The sequence below is a fragment of the Punctularia strigosozonata genome (genome assembly GCF_000264995.1).
Source record: "Punctularia strigosozonata HHB-11173 SS5 unplaced genomic scaffold PUNSTscaffold_3, whole genome shotgun sequence".
Lineage (NCBI taxonomy): Eukaryota > Fungi > Basidiomycota > Agaricomycetes > Corticiales > Punctulariaceae > Punctularia > Punctularia strigosozonata.
Window position 1 is genome coordinate 1,765,348 of NW_006767435.1, and position 14,753 is coordinate 1,780,100.

The following is a 14,753-nucleotide window of genomic DNA, read 5'->3' on the forward strand; positions in this document are numbered from 1 at the left end:
GACCACTCGTGATGACAATTCCCCAGCTCCACTGGCAGTAAATCATGCAAGTGTTCCTTCCAATCACTCCTTCATTATGCTACGATAGCTATGCGATGGGTACAACTACATCTAATAAATACTGCTGTCCGACTTCTACTCATACCATTAAGAGTGATTGAATTTTGGCTTCCGTTTCTCCGCAAAGGCAGCCATGCCTATGCATGCAGTGATTAGAGCGAGTACGACGAGTGAAAAAGCGTTGTCTCACCTTCTTTCTGGTCGTGCGTGGCGAAGAGGCCGTGGAACAACCTCCGCTCGAACCTTAAGCCTTCCGACATATTCAGTTCGTACGCTGTAAACAAGATGTCAGTCAGGCATACACGGAAGCGAATCGGACGCGCCACGTACCTGCGTTCACTGCTTCCTTGCCAGCAATAACCGCCACCCGCCCCTTGCTAGCAATGGTGCTCGCCATTTTCACAGCCTCCTCCACGACCTTGCCTTCGCCCTCCACCACGCGGCTTACGAGACCCCACCGCTCGGCCTCGGCTGCGCTGAAGTTACGACCGGTAAGGACGAGTTCCATGGTCTTCGACTTGCCGATGGTACGGGCGAGGCGCTGCGTTCCGCCGCCGCCTGGGATGACGCCCAGGTTGATTTCGGGCTGGCCGAAGGTCGCGGTGGATGAGGCGAGGATGATGTCGCACATCAGCGCGAGTTCGCAGCCACCTCCGAGCTAGAAAGGTCATGGATCAGCAGGATATCATTTGGAGAGGGGAAGTTGGGACGTACTGCGTATCCGCTGACGGCTGCGATAATCGGTTTCCGTATTTTGGTCAACAGTGTCCAACTCTCTAAAAAGTTGTTTTTGTAGACATCCGAAACTAAAGAGGCAGGTCAGTACGAAGGCAAATGGAATGGAATCCAGATTTCACTCGCATTCTTTGTCCTTCATCTCCTTTATGTCAGCGCCGGCAGCGAACGCTTTCTCGCTGCCCGTAATAACTATCGCGCCCACTTCGGGATCCTCGTCCAGCTCTCTCACAGCCTCGTTCAGCTCCTTGAACAAAGGTGTGCTTAGCGCATTGAGCGCCTTTGGCCGGTTTAGGGTGATCAGGCCGACAGAGGGTTCAGGACGCGACGTGATGATGTTCGTGAACCTCGGCGCAGGCTCAGACGGCTTGACAGCAGATGCAGAAGACGACATGAGGCGCAGTAATGGTAGACGGAAGTTACGGCCAGGGATCTTTAGCGCAGGCGAGTGTGAATGCACGACGAAGCTAGTGCGGGGCGAGAGCGCGGGGACGGAGCTTCCCCTAGTGGTGCTCCTGGATAAAGTGCGTTGGATGCGGATGGGTTTCGTCATTTGGATATCAGTCGTTTTCCGAGTTGGGTATCGGGTGATTTTAGTAGATATTTGTTGGGCGGGCGCTGAGTGGGAGGTTATATAGACCTGGGGTAGAGGCCGGCACATGATTCAGTTTGCGTCGGATGCCGGCTTGCACTCCGCTTTACCCCGTTCAGCCGCGAGAGCGCCGCCGTTGGTCGCCATATACTGTCATACCATCCAATGACGAACTTCCCGGCCTCCTCCTATTCGTCCCCCTCCTCCTATTCGTCCCACCGCACTACCCCGCCGAGGCTGCCGGGAGTTGACCCATTCGTATCGGGCCCTACTCATTATCGTTGACCTTGGGCAAGGTTTGATTTTTGTCCAACGAGAAATACATCAATAACACAATCCTTTGTTCCAGGCAATACGTATGTAAACTCAGGAAAGCCCGTCGAACTGATATCTACCGCTGCACTCATGATGCTGAAGACGGACTGGACTACCGGCAATGCGTGGCGTAGGCTGCCTTCCCCGAACTCCCGCAGTTTCTCGTTGAAAGCTTAAGAGACCGCGAGCGATCTGCAGTGCTGCCAGAAGGATTGGACTTCGAAGTCCTTGACGACATCGTACCTGTCATTTCCGCACTCAGCGACACCGTCCAACATCCGATCATGGGCACCTACGTCGACGTAAACTTGGAGAACAACTTTTCGACGATGTTATCTTCTGATAGTCTGGCCTTTATGACTATCAGTGCCCGCTCTTGCAACTTCTTGTCCCCAGCTGCGGTGTAGAGCCATCCACTTATGACTGCGCCGATGTAAAGAACGCGACCATGTACCTTCCCGGTGAGCCTATACATCGACTTGAGCGAAGTCGGTGCTGGCTGACACGGACGGATAGTGTGTTGCTCGGCCGCGAAGTCTCTCGTCCTACCAGAGTGCTCGGAGGCTAATGGTGATGTTCCCGGTATACGGGTAAAATATGTATGCCTGCCACCTGCCAGCAATCATATGAGTATCCTTGAAGCCCTGGAGCTACATCTGAATCATGCGTACGTGTCCAGAGCGATATCAGGCATACGAATGACCCATCCTTTTGACTGACGGCCGGACCCCTCGGCATATATTGATGATTCGTTGTTCTCCACCGGTGACCTAGGATGCTTTGTCCACCTTCTCAACAAGCGACGTCCATTCAGGTGCCAACCTACTTCTCACCGGCTTCGCGTCGTTGATCAACCGAACGTGAGTACATCTCAGGTAGTAATAACGTTCGCCCCACAACGTTCGTCCAATTTACTGTTTCTATCCTCTAGGGTCGGCTCCTTCGGATCCGATTCTTCTCGCCCTTCGTCTACGTCCTCAAGATGGCTGTCCGATGCGTAGTCTTAGTCATCGATATCTCCAGCCATCCCTTGCGACGAGTCATCCTGCAGGTCCAGCAATTTTCCCTCCTTGAAACCGCCGGAGAGGACTAGTGATCCTGCAGGTCAGTTCATTCAGGCCTCAGTTACTCAGACGCAGCTCGCGAATTTTCAGATATTCCGACCCTTGCTTGCAAAGCTCGCTGTTCGCATAAATAGCCATGGGCGCATCCACTCGACCAGAAGGTCGACGACGAGAATAATACAGATATAACCTAGTATCTGTGCGAACGGGCGGTTGGTTAGTGATCACTCCAGGAGCATCTGGAGCGTTTCCCAGAAGCCCCACGCCTGGTCTTTTCTCGATTTTGGCGCCTCCTGGGTGAACACAGATTCACCGTGTTACACGGTGAATCTGAGCGGTTCTTCGGTATCGATCTCAGATATCTTCCAGGTTGAACAGAGAGAAGCAACCCCGTTACCCTGCGACACTCGTTGCTGGTTGTGTACTGGCACTTGTCGTCCTGCGGCGTTTCAGCTCGCGCGGAAATCTGAAGCGAGCCCAAGGCGTCACTGGCAAGCTATTTGTCGAAGGAGATGTGGAGAGTGCGCAGATAAGGAGTGATGAAGTGCTTCACCTACCTCATAATATTGGTTGAAGGCCCGCGGTGGATCGTGAACCAGCAAGCTCTGGGTTGCGACTTGAGGGCTGGAGAAACGGAATCGCCAACCTCACTGAGTCGTTCAACAAGGCGCTATGCGAAAGCCACGAGCACGAGTAATTCAACGCGGGTGTTCGCGGAAGTAGTGCGGGATGGCAAAGGAACGCACAATTTGGTCGCGCGCTTGGGACCTCCATGAGCGGCGGAGGAACGAGACCTGAGTGCGTCGCATGGCAGAGCAGACCCCTGCGCGGGGATTACGCCAACAACGATCATGCATCCAGATGCATTCAATTTCATCTGAGGAAACGGCATGGGGCGTGATTGATTGTATACACAGGGACGAATATGATGGAATACAGCGAGCAAGCCATAGTATTGGACCTCAAATATCCAATCAGTCACTTCGTAGGAACAGCATCTGTACACGATCGATTAGATTCGCAAGTCGAAGCTCGATGTAATCCTAGCTCTGTCCGTATCCGTTAGCTGCAGCTCTTTCAGTAAGCCATCCCGATCCTCTTTGGGTAGAACGTGAAAGAAGAGCATAAACTCTTCACGGTCGTCTTCAGGGACCAGAACGTTCGTCACAGATGCGTGGGAATGTGTGCTTGCCATGAAAGGCGTTGGCAAAAAAAGACAGACCTATTAGTTATAACGTTGAACCACCTTTAGGGAACGGAACGGAAGACGCAACATCGGCGCACGTCTGGTGAGATAATATAAAAGAAGCAGGGGTGGGTATAAGACAGGCTATACAACATCCGTAGCGTATACAACACGAGCATTACATCCTCAACATGTTTTCCCATGGACTCCATCTGCAATGAAGGCGCCATGTAATAGATGGATAAGCAATATCTTAAGCAGTAGCGCCGGTATGGATGGCAACGGCATTTTGGGCGCCAACGGTTGCCGTGAACGTGCCATCGCTTGCGACGGTGATGCTACAAAATCGCACATACATTCATTAGATATATAGACCAGAGAGACGGAAGATACACGTACGTTGAGTTGGTGCACGATCCGGCGGTCGAGTCAGGTCCCGCAATCACGTCGCAGTAAGTTCCGGCAGCCACTACAAAGACGGTCTGCTCAGAATCCGCAATGGTCATCGAGGTTTGTTTCAACTCACGAGAAGTTTGGAAGGTGGTCGACCAGGCAGAGTCCTCGTTGTTGATGGCCACGAAACCGGAGGATCCTACAAAGTGGTGAGAACAGCATCTCGAAAACGAGAAGGTTCAAACGTACCACGGCCGAACGCAATCTGATCAGAGGACGGCGACACCCAATCGGTGACGGCGGCGTCGCCGACGTTGTTATGGAAGCCGACCATACCGCCAACCTGCGTGAACGTCAGAATTTGCCGGACGGCGTGACAGCGAGTTACACACCCATCGGTGCTGAAGAAAGGGAACATCATCAGGACGGTATTGTACGGGACGATTGGAGGGTACGTACTTGGCATAACCATCCATTGGTGCCGGCGGTCCCGGAGCAGGTACCCACGCCTGGCAAGGATCATCAGCAACAGCCCGAAACACGTACTCGTCCGCGGGAAGCTCACCTCCGTTTGGCGCGCCGTCGTCCGTGGTGCTGTAGGAATAGCTGGAGAGAATCGTCGGCGTTCCGTAGCTGTGCGCCAGCGAGAATACCATTGCGAGCCAATATTCATTGTCGGGCGAGTTGTAGTTCAATGAGTTTCCATTCTACCGAAGAGTCATTAAGTACTCGTGAATGGAGTCGTAAATGAACACTTTGCCCTTACCCGCTCAGTATCGTGATTGGCAACGAAGACATTCGCTCCCGAACCGGGAACCCAGCCTATGAGCGCCATTAGCATACATGGACTCGCGATCGGTAGGCAACTTACCTCGGTTGTCGAGATCCTCGAGGCTCGAAATTCCGCTTCCACCGAATGCGTCCTGCAAGCTGTGGGTCATGTTAGACACAAACAGTTGCAAAAGTCGCATTAAGAGACTTACGCAGTAGTGTAACGGAACCTGTGGTGATGGCAGTCAGTACCAGACCTCATGGCCGCTGCACTACTTGACTCACTCTTGGACGTCGCCGTTGCCAGTGTACTGGTTGGGCGTGATCGGTTCACCCTCTCCGTAGATGACCTGCAAACAGAGTCCGCGTTAGCACGTGCATCTTCTGTAGGGGAAAGCCCACAAACCTCCTGGGTGATGTAGGGTGTTGAGTCGAGCATGGCGAGAATCGCCGCGATGTCCGACACGTCTTCTGAACGTCAACTTTGAAGTGCATAGTAGAAGGATCGCAACTTACTGATGTCTGGATATGGAAGTCAGTACGTATCATTTTACCATCTGTGAGACCAACTCACGCTTAGACGCGTCCAACCTCAGACCCGAGACGCCGAGCGAGAGCAAGTCGTTGCCATAGGCGGCGAGGGTTTGGCGAACGTGGTCCGTCTCCGTAGCCAAATCTGCGAGATTGTCAAGCTCGCACGTTTGAACTTCCACCTGTGGCGAAGCAAGGTTCAGCGTGAATTCAACTTGGAAGCGAGCGAGAAACCGACAGCGTTATCGTAGTTGACGATGTCGTCGCCGGGCTCGAGACCACAGTGATGGAAGTCGCCGTCGTCCGTGTAGGGAACCGCGGGATAGTCGTAGTGCGTGAAGCTGGAGCCCGCAGAACCGGATCCCGAATCTATGCCGGCCATGTGGTTCCAGATGGTGTCGGCGATGATTTTGACGCCTACGCCCTTGGCAATGAGATGAATTCACGGCGGAACCTTGTGCCCACGTACCTGCTGCGTTGCAAGTCGTCACCATCGCCGCGAATTCATCGCGCGTGCCGCGCTTTGAAGTCAGCGTGTACGAGACCTGTCACACGTCAGCACGGGAGACGCCAGAATTCCAAACGGGCAACTCACTGGCTGGTAGTCCGTCCACCATTGATCGCCTACAGAATTGAATAAGTCCACACTCCTAAAGCAATGAAACCGGAGCCTCGTACCAGTAATGTGCTCCTGCGGAGGCGAGGCTTCGTGGCCAGTGAGCGGACAAACATGCGGTGATAGATTGTTATAGCTTACTCTGAACATAACCGTAGCCTGTCGGGCCCAGGTAAGCCGTGCACTCGGCAGCGATGCTGTCCCAAGTCCACTCAAACATCTGAGCAATGACGGTCTTTGAGCCTGAAGGCGCCTGCGTTACTGCATCAGTGAGGCCTGCCGGGGCGGGGCGCGCCAACACGACAGGGATGAGGGCGATGGCAACGAGAAGGTGATGCGATATCATGGTGAAACGACTGGGAGTTGCGGTTTCGCGGTGTGCTAGGGAGGGGAAGAGAGCCAAGGACCTCTGGAATAACCCCGGCAGGCCGTGCCACCTTTTATGCTTCGTCGATGCCCGGGAGTCGGGAGGACTCGTTCGGGGAGCGGAAGCTGACTCTGAGGACGCGTCGCGTCGTCGCGCGGTCGGAAGAGTCGCTTTTGCCCCGAGCAGGCCATCGCGTCTGGTTTCCGTCCGGCGGGTTCTCGTTATGGGTCTGAACCCCTTTCTGTCCCTCGACGTCGGGCGATGTGAAACCGAACAGCGAAGGCACCCCAACTCGCTCGGGGACGCCACGGGATGCTGATGGTGGGCGAAAAGCGCAGAGTCGTGACGCACGAGAGAACGCGCCGAGCGTAGCAACGGCGCTCTCCCCGACGTTCGGAACCGCGGAGAGTAGCAGCGACCATGCACGTCCGAACCGGTGAGGAGACACCGGTCACGCGCGGATCAGGAGGGCGCGCGATTGCCCGATTGGGACATCCGGGACCGTTTTCCACCATTTTCCGAAGTGTTTTGTTCATCGATACAGGCCAAGCGCGAGTGAAAGGCACCGTAGGCTACGCAATGCCATGGACGGAGAAGACGATGGGTGTCGAGGTACTCTTCGTCGGCAGAAGGTCCGCGGGCATCGAGCATATCTTCTCAGAGACTGCAGCCTCGGGCCCCGTTTCGCAACCAGCATGAAAACGAGATATCGTGCAGAAGGCTCTCATGGTCAGACTGCCGTCCACCGCTAACGTTTAGTCTGCTGCTGACTGTTGCGCGCGAGAGGACGCGTACGAAGTGGCAAAGTCGCGTGGCAATCAAATTGTGTTGCTCTGTTTGGCACGATATGATGGACGCCAACGCCAACGTGCTTTGTTTCCTTGCTCACGTATCCGTTCATCTGCGACCGCCGATGATGTTACATCCGTGCCCTGTTTGTTCGACTGCGCGGTCGCCGTCAGCACCCGTGGCACGAGCTGTTCAACACATGATTTCGCACTCTTTCTGCGTCATATGCGCAAGTTGGTCGAGGAACGCTGGGAACCTTGATCTCCTTGTCGCCATCAGAGACGCAAGAGAACCAAGGAAATATTCAGAATCAATCTTTGGGCACATGAAAACACACGGACAAGTCGTCGCGTATGATAGGGGCTCCACATGATCTTATCAGCCGCTCGACCTTGTTCATGAACTTCATGACGGTCGTGTCGAGTCGCAGAGGATTCATTTGTCCGATGATCGGCGAGCGTCGAAGCTTCGAATGAAGAGCAAATGGAGGCTACTCCACCTTGCTTCGCATGTCAGGCGCGAAAACGTCAGGCGCTTCAGGACGTAGCTTGGTGTAGAGTACAGCAAACGAGGGGTGAGTCAATGGCCCAAGATATAATCAGCCATTCCAATTCATGTGTTCACGGCCAGTTACAATCGCATGGCACAAGTTAGCCCCTCTGAGTCGGGTGCATCACGTTCACTGCTTCATCCATTGCTTGTATTTATCTGCCTCAGCTTACAATTTAAACTAGAAACCCACTTTCTGCACGATCTTAGAGGCGCCGTGAGATGCTGAATTCGAGGGAGGCGGGATGCCAGACGGGAAAGAGTGCGCGCAGGATACCGCCCCCCCCCCTCAACTAACCGAGGCGTTTGGATTCAAGACTGCTTCCAAGTATATCCGTATGTATCTTCTTGGGACCGCCATCCGTGAGAGCCCGGTGTCCCGAGAACAGCCGCCATTGAGAGCTTAGTCATTGCGTCCGTCAATTCTAGACCAGATCCCACATTGCTGCATATCGCTGCGATAAGAACAGCGAGTCTCCGAGTACGTCCACGAAGGCTATATGAAGATGTAGATAGCCTCCCCTGCAAGGATAACAGGCCGTATCTTTGACGTCTTCACCGGGGCGATTTCGCTTCCCTTTGAGGCAGTGGAGTCCGGGGACGCAGACGCTCAGGCTCGGGCTCGGGACCATATGGAGATCCACGCTCTTCTCGCCGGAGTGGGCAGGTCCCTTGGCGTTGTTGCAAAGACGAGCTATATCTGCATCGAAGACGCTCCGAGAATACTGACACGGTTCGGCCCTGAGATGCGCTGGGTACACTTGAGTAGATATGGCGGGAAGATGCCTGTGTGGTGGACGGAACACGGTTCTTGTAATGATGGCCATGCCAGCGGGGGAAGTCCGAACCGGGATCTGGCGCGGGAGAGGCTTAAAGTGCCGCCTCCCCCCTTGCAGGCTACGTTGAGCGCTGTTGATTCATAGGGTAAGCCTAGAGCCACGAACGTTTCAACGATGGAACCAACGGTGACTCGGCACGGGTGTCCTCCCTACTCGGAATATGGATGGATGAGACCTACGGGCGGCGAGCCTGGGCTCCACGCCTTGTTGTTGAGTCGACAGCATCGTCCGACAGGAGAGACGGAAGCCGCGAAGCTCGACCCTGGCTATTGTCGCAGAACAGGAAGATGCCGCAAAGGAGATCCAAGTACACATGCGTCGGCCGACATTGAGGTCGCCGGCTGGAATACTCCAGCACCAGCACGATATATATCCAGGTGCACAGCGCGCGCGCTGCGATCGCTGCGATGTATAGATTGAACTATCGCACTGCCAGCCCGATAGCCATGGGAAGTGGAGTATGAACGCAGGGAAGGGACGGCGCCTATCGGGCGGGAGCAAGCTGTGCCTGAGCCGGAATGAACTTCGGGCGGTGTCCATCTGGAGGAGCGCGGGTCTGGACACAGCCAAACCGTGGGAAGTTCCATTACGTCGCTCATTTCGCCAAAAATCAACGATATATATGCCGCGGGCCGTCGTGCTCATCGCGCGCGATAAATCTACAAAGCAAAAATATGAAGGTGTAGTGGACGGCGGAGAGGTGGGTACTCTGGAGGTCGTCCGGAACAAAGAATCCGGGGTGAAAGGGATGTGCGAAAAGCCTAAACCGCGCACTCCGACGGGGGGTTTTCGCACCGCCCAGTTGAGGCGGGCCATTGAAGCCCTGACCACGACTTCAACACGAACGGCCACGACCTCCTCCCGCCCCCCCGCCCTTCCCGACACCGACGCCTTCTTCAGCCTCGATGCTCACCCTTCAAGTGTCGTCGCCGTCGCCGGACCCCGCGCGGCAGCCTCAGTTCCCGCCACCCACGCTCGCAGACCTCAGCCGCAACGCATCTGTCATCTCTTCCTCCTCCTCGTCCTCTTCAACGTCGTCCTTGCACCCTCTCACCCCGCCTCAGCGTCCGATCAGGACATTCTCATCACCTCGCTCGCGTAGCCCACCGACAACACCTACCGGGTCGCGTCCACCGCCCTTTCTGCGTAACGGGCTTAACGATGCCGCTGCATCCATGGTCGGCACCTCGCCCCCACGAACTCGGGCGCAGTCTCGAGTGAGAGGCTCGCGCAACAACTCTGCTAGCGCACGACCGAGCGCCGCCGACTTCGAGTTCGGCGACATCCTCGGCGAGGGCTCCTATTCAACCGTGAGTCTCACCTCCCATCCCCCGCCCCCGGACTCGCTCCGCCCATCCGGATCCGTTACGTGGCCCTTGCTCGGGCACCTACGCGCCGTCCGTCGATGACCTCACCCGCACGGTCCCAATCCATCGCCTCCGTGCATATCCCAATCCGGCGATACTCATGCCCTTCTCTGGTCCCTCTTACGTACGCAACTCACGCCCGCATCACAGGTCATGTACGGCAAATCCCGCGCAACGGGCCAAGAATATGCCATCAAGGTCTTGGACAAGGCCCATCTCAAGCGCAACAACAAGCTCCAGACCGCCCTAGCCGAAAAAGACTCGCTTGTCCGCCTTGGCTCGGGCCATCCAGGCATCGTGCGCCTGCACTATGCTTTCCACGACGAGTGGTCATTATGTGGGTGGCGGTGGCCGCACTCTATTCGCCGCGTTCTCGGACATAGCTTGCTCATCTTGCTATTTTCGGAACAGATTTCGTGTTGGACTATGCACCTAACGGGGAGCTGCAGTCCCGGATATCCCGGATGGGATCACTCTCTACCACGTGTGCGCGGTATTACGCGGCGCAGCTCGTCGATGCGCTCGAGTATATGCATAATCGCGGCGTTATCCACCGCGACCTCAAGCCGGAAAACCTCCTGCTCGACAAGGACTTTCGAATAAAGATCACCGATTTTGGCACCGGCAAGATCGTTGATTCGGCAGGTGAGCGGTTTTTGATGGGGCGCCAATTGTCCCCTCCCCCATGTGACCGCGGCGGATCTTAATCCCCCTTTTTTTTCTCAGCGGTGAGATCAAAGACCTTTGTGGGCACGGCGCAGTATGTGTCACCGGAGCTACTCGAAAGCAGCGAAACGAGCAAAAGGTGAGCCTTGCCTCCCGGCCGCGTCTCGTTACGAGTCAGATATCGCTGACGTCGTCCGTGCAGCTCGGATTTATGGGCGCTCGGTTGCATCATCTACCAGATGATTGCGGGCCGGTTCACTTTCACCGGGCTGTCCGAGTACCTGACCTGGCAGAAGATCAAGGCGCTTGAGTACACGTTCCCGGACGGGTTTGACGAGGACGCGAAGGACCTCGTCACGCGGCTGCTGCTGAAAGATCCGGCTGCGCGATTAGGTGCGGGGCCACCAGAGAGCGAGAACTCGATGGAGGCGCTCAGGAGCCATCCGTTCTTCAAGGAGGTGAACTGGAAAACGCTGTGGACGGATCCGGCGCCGCCGCTGGAGGCAGGGCTCGTGAAGAAGGCGCTGCCGAGCCCAGGGAATGGGGATTTCGATGATTTAGAAATCGACTCGGGCAGGTGGGATGTTGGGTGGGATGATGTACCGGGCCTGAGCAGGCGGGGGAGCGTTCAGAGTCACGGCGCAGAGACCGGTGAGGCAGAGGGCGAGGATAGTGAGACAGAGGAGGATATGCGGAGGCCGCAGGACGAGATGGAATGGGCGCCGGATGCGCAGACGGGGTACCAGACAGGCGAGAGGAAGAGCGAGCAAGGGGTCGGTGAGGTCGGATACGGGTACGCGGGCGGGGGACTAGGGGCGTATACCTTTCCTGCAACCACGGCGCCGGCTGGTGGGGCGGAAGAACAGGGCCCTCTGGGCGAAGCACCGCGTTACGACTACGCTCTCGCGCACGCGCCAGCGCCGGCTGTGCCAGTCGGCGGACACTTGGACGTTAGCCCTGCCATGCGAGAGCGTAGCTCCAGCACGTCGAGTGCTGCGACGGACGCAACGGATGCTACGGACGCGACTGAACTAGCTGCCGAGCGCGAGCACGCAGGCGTCCCGGTTCCGGTCCCAGCAGGCAAACAGGAAGACGTGGCCGCAGCTGCGGCGGTCGGCTACATCTCTGCCGGATCCGCTACTAGCCAGAGCTCGTCATCCGGCGGGAGTGGTGGGGGAAGTCCGATCGAGCGCCTCGGTGCGGCGTTACAGAGCATGGGTTTCGACCGCGGGCGGAGTCGTGCACAGACACCCGTACAGGGCCACAGCCCGAGCCCGCGCGCGATCTCGACATCCGGCTCGGGTTCATCCGAAGGACATTGTCCCGCTGGGGAGCTCCCTCACGAGCTCGAGACGGGCCTGAACGCGCTGCTGTTTGCGGGCGAGCGCGTGCTCTACACAGGCGGAGTCGAGGCTGGTTCGCTCAGGCGGCGCGCCAGCCGGCTGCTGCTCCCTGCGAGCGTGGCAGGACGGCACAGTAAGGTCAGACAGCTGGTGTTAACCAATAGGCGGCTGGTGCTCGCGAAACGGAAGGAAGGTGGGGTGCTCTCCGTGAAGGTAGAGATGAGCCTCGTGCCGGTGATGAAGGAGCGGTCGCCGGAAACGCCCAAGGGCCACAAGGGAGGCGAGAAGGAGAAGGGAAAGCGCGAGGGCGGCGGGTTCAGGGTCCGGGATAAGGAGGGGAAGGAGACGCCGAAGACAAAGGAGGTCAGGATGACGCTTGTTACTGGCATCGAGCCTCGAGGCGACAGAAGTTTCGAGCTGTTGACGGTCAGTGCTCGTATATGATCTCGCAGGACGGATGCTTACATGCGCGTATTTCTGATGCAGACGGAGAAGTCGCAGCTATATACCGCGGGCAACGCCGTGCTGGCTACCACCTGGATACAAAAGATCCGGGAGGCGCTCGAGACGTATGGCCCTGGCCGCGGACGACCGTTATCTATCAAAGGCGCTTGACCGCCTCGGACCAAGGACGATGCTCATTCGATACACGCAAACACAAGAGGTCCCTTCGCAAGCAAGTATAACATAAGCGCGTAATGGCGTCTATCATATTCCTCGTCATCGCAAGTTTCCAGTCAAGTCTTCAAGCGCAACCTACGATATGCCTTTTATTTTTTGATCCCCAATCCACGGACTTTGGGCAACCCTGTACTCTCTGGGCCGGACATGTGCCTTGTGCACGTATGCCCTGCCCCGGACATCCACAATTATCCCCTTATTTACATTCGGAGTTTTTTTGGGTGTAACTGGCTCTTTCATCTGTAACGTCTCGGTTTTCGGTTTGGTCTCCTTTCGTGTCGATCCGGTCTCCCTTTACTCTTCCACATGAGTATATGCGTAACCTCCCGTGCTGGCCTGCCTTCTCTCTATCGCTCTTCCCGTAATTATGTATCGATTACTGTACATTTCTGCCATACTTTTGACTCTGCGAGTGGTCGTCGTCGGATAGTGTGAGCGTCAGTATGCAAGAGGGTAGATTGGCGCCGATAAGTAATTCTAGATCAACCGGGAGGAAGCTGGCTAACGTCCACGGCGGCGACTTCGTCCAACGTGTCGTCGTCTTCTCCTGGAGTTTTGCGAAGGGGCGTGCGAGGGAGCACCATGACACCTACGCGCATATATGCACGTTAGGTACCGCACCGGCACAATATAGGACCACATACCAGTTCGCGCACTCTCAAGCACACCGAAGGGCTCGACCAGCTGGAGGAAGGCGTCTACGCGGCTCGTCTTTGCGCTCATCTCAACGATCACGCTGTTATCCGACACGTCCACGATCTTGGCACCGAACTGCTTCGCGAGGGTCGCTATCGACTGCAGGTGCTGGTGCTTGACGCGCAGAGCCTCGCTCGGGGTGAGCGCGATGGGCTCGGCAGTCGAGGGCGCGGCGCGGTGCTCAAAGTGGCTTGCGAGCACCTTCTCGCGCTCGAACTTCACGTCGCCGTCGGTGGCGATGGGTGCCGCAGGGGCAGCCGAGTCGGCGGGAGTGAAGGCGCGTGGGTCGTGAGAGGGACCACCGAGTAGCTGCGCTTCGAGATACTCGGGGCCGAGGATGGATACCTTCACGAGAAGAAGTTCGCGCTCGATGCAGCGTGTTTCGGTGTAGTCGAGTACTGCCCACACCGGGACCTGTGGTCTGGGGTCAGAGAGCGACCAACAATACCTACGAAGATATCAGGAACACACGAGGTCTTCAAGCTGCCTGCGGGCCTGCTCAACGACGCCATCCTGTCCGTTGAGAACGATGCACATCCGGGAGAGGTCGCGGATTTCGGTCCGGCAGACGACCAGCGAATCGATGTTGAACCCCCGCGCGGCGAGGATGCCGGACACGCGCGAGAGCACGCCTGGCTCATTCTGCACGAGACAATTCAGGATGTGTCTGGAAAGTCGATCAGCCTCGTCGCGCACCGTGAACGAACGGGTCGTACTGAACTCACTTTTTGTAAGGCTGCATGCTCGGCGGCGGCGTATTGTAGAGAATATTTGTGACCGCCTCCTCCGCGGTCCGCGTCCGAGGCGTGTCCATCTGGGGCAGGGGCGGGGGCGCATGGCGTTGTGTGCGCTTGTAATCGAGTGCGGACGTGGAGTCGTCGATAGGCCGAGGAGGACGCGGGGACGAGGGTTGCGTTCTGCGCGTGGTAGTCGACAGCAGGCGCGATGCAAATACCCTCTGCGCGGGCCGGGCTCTCGCTGCGAACATGTTGGGCAGAAGACAGCTGAGAGTCGAGTACGGGGAAGGAGATCGACTGAGTGAGTGAGTCAAATGCCTCTGTGATTCGGTCGGATTTATCGGCCCTCGGCGCAATTTCAGTCTCATTGCATGCATGTACATACATTGTATGATGTTAAGTACTTGCTTTCTCGCTCTCATTGCGTAGGTTGGTGTCGAATTGGCATGTATTGCT

The 14,753-nt window shown here is 56.6% G+C and overlaps 6 protein-coding genes across 6 annotated transcripts; 2 read left to right on the forward strand and 4 right to left on the reverse strand.

Annotated features, from left to right (window-relative positions):
* Positions 1–64: 64 nt before the first annotated feature.
* Positions 65–1,313, reverse strand: PUNSTDRAFT_118995 (ClpP/crotonase). Its single transcript, XM_007381193.1, has 5 exons — positions 922–1,313; positions 775–866; positions 391–718; positions 251–334; positions 65–197 (listed from the first exon to the last, which is right to left on the reverse strand). The coding sequence occupies exons 1-5, from the start codon at positions 1,187–1,189 to the stop codon at positions 148–150; spliced, it is 822 nt and encodes a 273-aa protein (XP_007381255.1). The 5' UTR covers positions 1,190–1,313; the 3' UTR covers positions 65–147.
* Positions 1,314–1,736: 423 nt separating this feature from the next.
* PUNSTDRAFT_118996 (uncharacterized protein) lies at positions 1,737–2,345 on the forward strand. Its single transcript, XM_007381194.1, has 3 exons — positions 1,737–1,832; positions 1,901–2,163; positions 2,219–2,345. The coding sequence occupies exons 1-2, from the start codon at positions 1,793–1,795 to the stop codon at positions 2,107–2,109; spliced, it is 249 nt and encodes an 82-aa protein (XP_007381256.1). The 5' UTR covers positions 1,737–1,792; the 3' UTR covers positions 2,110–2,163; positions 2,219–2,345.
* Positions 2,346–4,205: 1,860 nt separating this feature from the next.
* Positions 4,206–6,609, reverse strand: PUNSTDRAFT_118997 (glycoside hydrolase family 13 protein; the record flags this gene model as incomplete). The annotated part of the gene is made up of 18 exons (XM_007381195.1): positions 4,206–4,290; positions 4,352–4,421; positions 4,479–4,544; positions 4,595–4,688; positions 4,738–4,746; positions 4,805–4,854; positions 4,911–5,052; positions 5,112–5,167; positions 5,217–5,275; positions 5,329–5,346; positions 5,402–5,466; positions 5,523–5,587; positions 5,691–5,829; positions 5,886–6,064; positions 6,117–6,192; positions 6,243–6,271; positions 6,326–6,352; positions 6,405–6,609. 18 exons carry the CDS (start codon positions 6,607–6,609, stop codon positions 4,206–4,208), a joined length of 1,434 nt encoding a protein of 477 aa, XP_007381257.1.
* Positions 6,610–8,546: 1,937 nt separating this feature from the next.
* On the reverse strand, positions 8,547–9,091 carry PUNSTDRAFT_50614 (uncharacterized protein). The gene is made up of 2 exons (XM_007381196.1): positions 8,933–9,091; positions 8,547–8,877 (listed from the first exon to the last, which is right to left on the reverse strand). The coding sequence occupies exons 1-2, from the start codon at positions 9,030–9,032 to the stop codon at positions 8,663–8,665; spliced, it is 315 nt and encodes a 104-aa protein (XP_007381258.1). The 5' UTR covers positions 9,033–9,091; the 3' UTR covers positions 8,547–8,662.
* A 621-nt stretch (positions 9,092–9,712) lies between these two features.
* PUNSTDRAFT_42899 (kinase-like protein) lies at positions 9,713–12,627 on the forward strand (the record flags this gene model as incomplete). The annotated part of the gene is made up of 5 exons (XM_007381197.1): positions 9,713–10,117; positions 10,325–10,511; positions 10,586–10,819; positions 10,901–10,979; positions 11,043–12,627. The coding sequence occupies 5 exons, from the start codon at positions 9,713–9,715 to the stop codon at positions 12,625–12,627; spliced, it is 2,490 nt and encodes an 829-aa protein (XP_007381259.1).
* Positions 12,628–13,346: 719 nt separating this feature from the next.
* On the reverse strand, positions 13,347–14,548 carry PUNSTDRAFT_61972 (acetolactate synthase; the record flags this gene model as incomplete). The annotated part of the gene is made up of 4 exons (XM_007381198.1): positions 13,347–13,453; positions 13,509–13,974; positions 14,032–14,227; positions 14,286–14,548. The coding sequence occupies 4 exons, from the start codon at positions 14,546–14,548 to the stop codon at positions 13,347–13,349; spliced, it is 1,032 nt and encodes a 343-aa protein (XP_007381260.1).
* Positions 14,549–14,753: the final 205 nt, after the last annotated feature.